The sequence below is a fragment of the Centruroides sculpturatus genome, unplaced genomic scaffold (assembly GCF_000671375.1).
Source record: "Centruroides sculpturatus isolate CEXI.00-Female unplaced genomic scaffold, Cexi_2.0 scaffold407, whole genome shotgun sequence".
Lineage (NCBI taxonomy): Eukaryota > Metazoa > Arthropoda > Arachnida > Scorpiones > Buthidae > Centruroides > Centruroides sculpturatus.
Window position 1 is genome coordinate 622,100 of NW_019384947.1, and position 8,824 is coordinate 630,923.

The 8,824-nt window shown below is 31.0% G+C and overlaps 1 protein-coding gene across 3 annotated transcripts in view; it reads right to left on the reverse strand.

Moving 5' to 3' along the window:
* The window catches only part of LOC111632224, a 16,143-nt gene extending 7,612 nt beyond the window's left edge, over nt 1–8,531 (reverse strand). Inside the window, exons 1-6 of one of the 3 annotated variants that reach the window (XM_023376604.1) lie at nt 8,412–8,432; nt 8,219–8,336; nt 8,019–8,092; nt 7,808–7,888; nt 7,488–7,553; nt 7,265–7,407 (exon numbers count right to left, since the gene is read on the reverse strand). In XM_023376604.1, coding sequence (XP_023232372.1) covers nt 7,363–7,407; nt 7,488–7,553; nt 7,808–7,888; nt 8,019–8,092; nt 8,219–8,318 — 366 coding nt within the window. In that variant the 5' untranslated portion in view covers nt 8,319–8,336; nt 8,412–8,432 and the 3' untranslated portion in view covers nt 7,265–7,362. Of the gene's footprint in view, nt 1–7,264; nt 7,408–7,487; nt 7,554–7,807; nt 7,889–8,018; nt 8,093–8,218; nt 8,337–8,411 lie in introns of those variants that run through there. The other 2 variants (XM_023376603.1, XM_023376605.1) reach the window with 2 other exon arrangements.
* Between the last annotated feature and the right edge of the window lie 293 nt (nt 8,532–8,824).

Here is an 8,824-nt window from a genome sequence, read left to right on the forward strand (position 1 = left end):
TATATTTAAAAATCAGATTTATATTAATTATTTTCATAAAAATATATATATAGCTTACCACAAATGTGATCCGTATGGAAATTAAAAGATAATGAATTAGGTCTGCAGGTAATTTTGCAAGCAAACAATGCGAAAAAGAATAAAATGTAGATCTTCATGGCGACTGCAAAATATATCTTATGTAAATCAATAATTAATTTATCTTTTAAAACAAACGAAATTGGCAATAAAAATTAATGACGAAAATATACTTATTTATTGCCCTCTCTTGGGAAAAGTTTTGTTAATTTATTTTAAATAGAAGAATCTCTGTATTTATTACTTTATTCAACTCAGTAAATGTTGAAATTTCAGTCAATTCTATCGTTATAAAGTCTAATCAAATAATAAATAAACTAACACGCGTTGTTCTTTGAACTTAAAACAAATTTGTTTATAAGAATTCTGTGAACTTCAAACGTAATAAATTGTTTTCATATATATTAAATTTTTTTTCAAAAATTCAAATCGAAATAAAATTCGAACGAATGGTTCCATTTTGGAACGATAAAGGAAAACCTGAGAATGGCCTATCCAAATAGGCTGAAAACGTTTGAATAAAGATATAAAAACTCGGCAAGTAGAATTCAGGTGTGTTCATATATTATAGTCATTTTATATTTATTGAAATAAAATGACTTAAATAATAAAAGAATTTAAATTTTATAAACAAAAACGAAAAGCATAATACTTTATTCGCTGAATCCTAAATCACGTGGAGTTAAAAACATTCAGATACACTTAAGCACTTACTCAAGCTATAAAGTCACACCCCACAATGATTTGCTATCGTGATGCAAACAGCAACACCTCCAGCTACTTAAAAATCCGTACGGCTTGCGTGTATTTTGAAATTAATACAACAATTTCAAAAACAAAAACATTTAACTATTGAATCATCAAAGAACAGGTTGCTTGCTAAACAAGCGATCTGTTCTTTGATGATTCAATAGTTAAATGTTTTGTATGAACCCGAACCTGAACTAATTAGAGATGCAGTACAAAGAGTTTGCCACCAAAGGTATAAGAAGCGACAAGAAGAGCATAAAGATTGTGCAGTACTGTTAATGGAAAAAGAAGAACAGAGTAGTTTTGAAATAACATTAACTACTGTGTAAATTAGGTAATAAAAGTGTGAGATCCGACCTCAGTGTAAACCTAATTTTTAACTTTCCACCTAAACTTCCGATATATTTGTAATAAATTTGTCGCCTCTTTGTTAAAATAACATTATCGGAAAAAAGAATCAAATATCGATAGCAACTTATAACTTTCCTCGTTAATATAAACCAGTGTTTCTCAACCTCTAACGAATCGCCGCCCCCTTTCAACGTAGTATCGCCCCCTTCAGTAAAACCGTTACGTAGTATCGCCCCTTTCAGTACAAAATTTCGATGCCGAGGGCCAAGACTAACGCCAAATTCGTACTGCATTGAATAGAATAGTGACTAGTATATCGTCATTTGTTTAATTATTGTACGATATAACGAATAAAATATCTAATTATTCTTAATGTAATGTTTTACTATATCGCCCAGAAAATTGTTTTTTTGCCCCCCAAAATATAAATTGTTAGTAATTGCCCCCTCAACATGGAAAAACGCCCACATGGGGCGATATCGCTCCCGTTGAGAAACACTGATATAAACATTCAACCCTCGAACAATGACATTCCTCTGCTGCAGTGCCGGCCCGAGGCAAGTTTTAGTATGGAGCGAGATCCTATTATGGCGCCCCCTTGGTTGCCCCTAATTTATACCCTTTAATTTTCTTTACCACTGAAGCGCCCCCTAGGACTTAGCGCCTGGAGCGGCTGCTCCGTTCGCCCTATGGTAGAGCCGGCTCTGCTCTGCTGCAAGACAGACAAAGTTTATAGTTAAAGTCCGAATTCGTCATTTTGTTTTGGTCCCGGGAACAAGTTTAACCTACACACCTGCAAGACCAACTCTACGTCTCATAATAGGGGATCGATCACATGACTAATTTCCCCAGCCCGAAGCTATAAAAGCGACTTCTTTCCCCCTCCTCGGGGGGAGTCTATCATCTACGGCTGGTCGGAGAGGATTAAGTCTCGGGATATATTTAACTTTGCGTCAATCGGAAGGAAAAGAGCATAACCTACTAACGTCTACGTTGAAATATACTAGAGGTATGGAGCATTTGATGTGAACTCTCTCTCCGCGAGTTAGGAGCTAGCGGACTAAATTCATTCCTCAAATTGTTAGAGATTGTAATCGTTAATTTTCCTTAATCTAATAAATCGTTGTTTCCATTGTTAAATGGTGTCATTTACTCGCATATCGCCTACGCCTCATCGACGACCCCTCTCACCTCCTCCACTCGACCTGATCAAAAAGAATCTCGACCCTTCGGGACCGCATTCGTAATTTAGCCATCTTGACAAGTGAGCAGGCTTGATGACCTGTAGCCGAAAAGGGAGGTACGACCGTTTCGACCATCCCGGCGGTTCACAAATGGTTTTTTAAATTTGTATTATAGTGTTTGTAATTATAACAGTATGAATGTATTATGATAAAGTATCTATAATTAGATTTTAATCATGAATTTTTCTGGGTAAATAATCCGGGTTTTTCCCATCCAGACCCAAGTTTTTTCATATGTCGCGAGTGGCAACCTTGGTCGTGAGCGTCGAAATGATTCCGCTTAGCAGTGAATCTCCGAAATATAGTCTTGTCACAAATACAGCTTTGCCGTTTTACTTGTTAACTCTACTATTCTTCAACGAATATAAATGCTTAATTAGTATATTGCTATTTTGTTTATAGCCTACTTTAAAAATTACTAATTTTAATAGACCTATGTAAAAATTTATCATGGATGTAATATTATTTACTCATTTACTAAGAATATTATGAATACTAAGGAATTATAAAAAATACATTTAGTTTTAATTACACGATTTTCTATTTACCTGATTTCAGAAACTGTAATTCTTCCCTTATGTGCACTGCCTTTCTCGTTTTTATCAGTTGCAAGGTCTTTTTATACGATAGAAAACATTCCAAGAATTCTTGTAATTCCAAGATTTCCAAATTTAAATATTTGTATATTTAAATTCGAATATTATCAATACTGGATTGTATTACACATTTAATGATAATTAACCTATAAACATTCTTTCTTAATATTTTATTATAAGTTTATNGTGTGAGATGGTACCACGTGACACCTTCAACACGTTGGGAGTTGTAACACGAAAAACTCGAGACTAAGGCCCCCGATAGGGGTGCTGTACAGGAGTAGTTTGTACCGGTTGCCAGATCGGTGGTACCGATTGAAGTTCCATAAACTTTATCGACGAAATGGCCTAGCCTGGTCTTCGGGCCGGGCGATGATGGCAATTTTTTTGGAATGGTCTCTACTTGCTTGGCACTTGGGCTGGGGGACTTGTCTCCCATCCGTTGCTACTTGCTTGGGGCTTGGGCACTTGTCTCCCATCCGTTAGGTGCTGTATAGGAGTAGTCGTACTGGATAACAGATCGGTTTTCCGATCGAGGCGTTCAATAAACTTTATCCGACTTGGATTATGTGCATTTATTGAGAATGGAATTGTTAAGAATAAAGGTTTAGTATTTATCGTTATTTATTTGTCTGTGCTTGTAAATCTCTCGAAGTCGAATGTAAAGAGTAATTACTTGTTTTAATCTAGAAATGATTTATTTTTAGAATATAAAAATCGTATTAATATAGTTACCGATCCCATTGACTGTAATTTTATAAATATATGTGACCTTCCAAAAGATTAATTTAACAAAAGTATTTAAATATTCCTTCTCAACTGTTATCTTCACACAGTTAATAGATGACCGGCACGACTCCATTGCTAACGGAAAAGTATGATGTAATGGGGCAAGACACTACAGTTCTAATTTGAGGTGGAAAACATATATTTTAAATTTAATTAATTAAAAATGTGATTAAAAATTGCAGCCTGGCATTGTGACGATATCACAATAAATAATTGCTTGTTATAGTTTCAAATCGAAGTCACTCAAATCGCGCAGGATTAATAAAGGACTCATATTGCTAAGACATTTACACATCAACAATACAGGACTGTTATAATATGCAATAGAAAAAAATATAAAGATAAGATGTAGTTTATATGACTAATACAGTAATAGGTATTCTGTTTCCTACAGAGATACTTATTGACATTTTTGAATAAAACATACAACTGGACAATACCTCGTATGTTAAAGTACGATTGGTTTCAAATTACAAAGAAATAAATTATTCTGCGAGTCTATATTATTGAGTGAGTCCGAGCCGATGGGTTCCACTGTTTATCTCTTCCTCCATTATTCACAGTCCTTTGTATTCGTGATTGAATTACTCATGCTGAAGTTATTTCTATGAAGAAATTCAGCCTAAGGATATCAATTCTCTTCGAAGGAATTCCTTTTCAGCTGAATTAATTACATCAGTTACACGGAATTTGGATGTTGTACAGAAATGTGTATATCTCGGATAATTCGAAATCGTCTCTTGAATTTCGATCTAATGAGGATTTCCTGTAGTTTACTGGGAAGCCACAGATGCCATTGGATATAGAACGCGCATACTTATATTATATACATTGCTTTTGCTGTAGTGATACCGCAAGTTTGCGATATTTTTTGTTTATCTTGCGTAAATTTAACTCCAATTATGGCTTCTAAGAGAGATTAGTGTGTCAGTGATAGTATCAAACGAAAACACCAGTGCATATCGATCCAAGATAAAGTAGAATTGTGGAAAAAATGAAAGGTGGTTTGTGTAAACTGTGTTGACCACAGTTCGTCCGGCAAGAATTGTGGTGGCGTATAATAATAATTCATTCAATTCAGGGCTTTGAAACCTAGGATGTTGGAAATTTTATGCTGAGGCTGTTTCTGGAAGATTTACGTTTTCGGGAATTTAATGTTACTGTGTAAGATGTCAATTGGCTGATTAGTTTTGCTCTTTTGAGTGAAAATCTTGAGAAATCCTTGTGTCGACATATCAAAAATAGTTAGTTTACAGTTAATTTTTCTACTGAGCAAATATATATGTAGAACGTAGATTTTAAATTCTGTATTAAATTTGGAAAATTAAAATCAGTTTATAATTTATTCGTTTGCATCCAATACACGAAAGATAATCAGGCAGTGTTTACCGTGTTTTACGTCATATAAGACGCACCTCAATTTCAGCATAAAATATTTGAATAAAAGATATCTAATATACAGTACAGTATAGTACAGAAAGTCATTCTGGGGCTTTAGCAATCGGTATAAATAATTTTTACGGTATTCCGGTTTAAAAGAAAATAAAAATTATAGCGCACAATTTTATTCATTAGGAAAATGCAAGGGTTTAAAATAAGTCATTTACTATTAAAATATTGTTAATCAATACATACAAAAGCTGCTTAGATATAACAGAAAAATAAAGAATAATATCTTAGTCATAAATATGTATTAAGGGCTACCTGGGGAGCCAACTCAAAGCCTTTTGAGGAAATAATTAGTCTATGGAAGATCACTTCACATATAAGATGTAGGGAGTTTCTTGAGCTTTGCTTGTTTTTGACAAAAGTTGCGTCTTGTATGCCGTAATATACATTAATTGTCTTTGTCAATTTAATCATTAAACTATCATAAATGCCATTTTTAGAATTAGTATAATAAAGTATATAATTTAAGAATTAATGTATTAATTATTATAAATATTTGTTGTTTTTGTAACATTCATTTCAATATTAATAAATTAGTTAATGAAAAATAACCATACAAGATTTTTTAGTTTAGTCGACTTTGCTTATAAATATAATCATAAACAACCCTATTCTATAAATTATAATGAATATGGACCAAAAAATTGTATATCTATAGTTAGATTTAAATTTAAATATCTTAAAGATATAGAACAAGCTGTCTTCGTCCTTGAACACTGGGAGTTCGGTCGTAAGTTCACCCCTCGCTCTGGGCTGGACGGGCTGGCATGTGGAGTTTTTCGGGTATTCTCCACGTCTGTAAGGCCCGAATATGGGCCAGTTTCCCTTAAAAGACCTCCCGAAAGGCATTATTTTCCCCGCGAGTATGACCATTCCATCTATAAGTCCGGTATGCGTCCATATTCTCGTTCTTCGAATAAATAGGCTATATGAGCTGCACACACTCCATATTGACCATTGAAAGAAGAAGAAAAATATAGAAAACATTAATTAAAGTTATAAAAATATTGTTCAATTTATTTAACATAAAATAAAACAGTACTATTTTAATTAACCCAGCGTTGTACGCATTTCCACACGATTTGAGTAACTGCATCGAAACCTTTCAGGGATCATATCATCTCTTCCAGGAAGAGGTCAACGATTAGTTTTGCTCGAATTAACTTCAACCTCATTCCGCAACACTCCTTTCTATCGCACCAGCTGCTTACATTTGAATAGGAAAATTACGTAATATTATTTCAAAATTACCAGCGATCATAAAATATGTTTTAAGGATTTTTTGTGGTCGCACGTCTGGTTCTTATAAATTATACAGCAGAAAGATAATATGACATTTAAACTTTATTGTACGTTTAAAAAGCGTATACTATAAATAAAAAATTGTTATTATTTAATGATTTAATTTGTTTTAATATAGAAAACACTTTTACATAAAAAATCCTTACAGCAAAATTGTGTATAGGATCTCAATGGAACATAATCCGTTACTACTAAGTATCAAAAAATAGTTATTTTATTGTTATTTAATTGAGAAAATATTTAGAATATAGATTTTAATTTCGAACGTTATATAAATATATTCAATAAGTGTAAATCCAGTTAACCTGATATACAACCGTTTATATAGGCTTATATATAGGCATGAATGATGGAAGTTTGGCATACGAGCTAAGCGAGTGGGCCAATTTCCATGAATGCCATAATCACTAATTATAAACGAATTGTCATACAGTATTTTGTGGCTAGACTACGCCTATAACACTATACTTATGTAAACCAAAATGGATATAAACACAGTGTTTGTGTCAACTGTGTTTTTACCTATTTTCATTTTATAAGTATATGTTATAGATGTAGTCTAGTCACAAAATTTATTATTGAATTGTTTACATCCAATACATTAAGATAACATTTCATTTTTAATTGTTTTCTTTGACTCAATCATTCAACTATCATAAAATGCTATTTATGTAATTAATATATATTTAAATATTAACTATTAATCTATATATTCATCAAACAAAAATATTTATTTAATAACGAATTTTAATATTTAATACATAAATTTTAATGCATATCATTTAATAAAAGCCTTTTATAACTTAGGCAATATTTGAGACGCAATTTATTATGTCTTGTTTTACAGACTGAAATAATAAAAAATTACCATAATTTTATACTTCATAATATAAAACAATATAGAAATATTAAACAATTTATCACTTACGGGATGCTCGTTTTCGTCAAAAGTCAACAAAGAAAAGCAATATAAATACTGTTCTTTGACGCCGTTCTAAATAGAATAAAATATATTTTAGAATAATTTATTAGCCAAAACTAATTTAATAATAATAATTTATTAGTCAAAAATAAAAAAACATATTTTATCATTTGTAAATTTTTTAAACAGAATAATATACAATCGAATCCCTAAAGGACGGCCGTTTCTTATATTGTAATCAGTAGCCTTAGTTTAGAAGTTGTGCCATATTTTTATATTTTAAATTTATAATCTATATTAAATATACCTTTCATCTTTAAGCTTACCTTTCCTCCGTTTGATTCACAAATCATGTTTATAACTTCGGCAAAAGAATCTTTTCCAAAACATCGATTAAAACGCTCAAACTAAAATAAAACAAAATAATATGTAAGAAAGCAAATCAACCATTATAACTGATCATGAATATATTTAAATTTAAATTTTATAAATATTCAGAAAATTAATAAAACATTATAATTAAATTTTAAAAAATACCTCTTCTTTGTAATTACGAGGCATGTTGTATTCTATACATTCGGAAATCTTGGTTCTAATCGGTTGAGGAAACTCTGCAGATAATTATATATTATAAGATTAAGATTTTTTAAAATTTAAAATTATAAAAAAATATATCTAATATATTTAAAAATCAGATTTTTATTAATTATTTTCATAAAAATATATATATAGCTTACCACAAATGTGATCCGTATGGAAATTAAAAGATAATGAATTAGGTCTGCAGGTAATTTTGCAAGCAAACAATGCGAAAAAGAATAAAATGTAGATCTTCATGGCGACTGCAAAATATATCTTATGTAAATCAATAATTAATTTATCTTTTAAAACAAACGAAATTGGCAATAAAAATTAATGACGAAAATATACTTATTTATTGCCCTCTCTTGGGAAAAGTTTTGTTAATTTATTTTAAATAGAAGAATCTCTGTATTTATTACTTTATTCAACTCAGTAAATGTTGAAATTTCAGTCAATTCTATCGTTATAAAGTCTAATCAAATAATAAATAAACTAACACGCGTTGTTCTTTGAACTTAAAACAAATTTGTTTATAAGAATTCTGTGAACTTCAAACGTAATAAATTGTTTTCATATATATTAAATTTTTTTTCAAAAATTCAAATCGAAATAAAATTCGAACGAATGGTTCCATTTTGGAACGATAAAGGAGAACCTGAGAATGACCTATCCAAATAGGCTGAAAACGTTTGAATAAAGATATAAAAACTCGGCAAGTAGAATTCAGGTGTGTTCATATATTATAGTCATTTTATATTTAT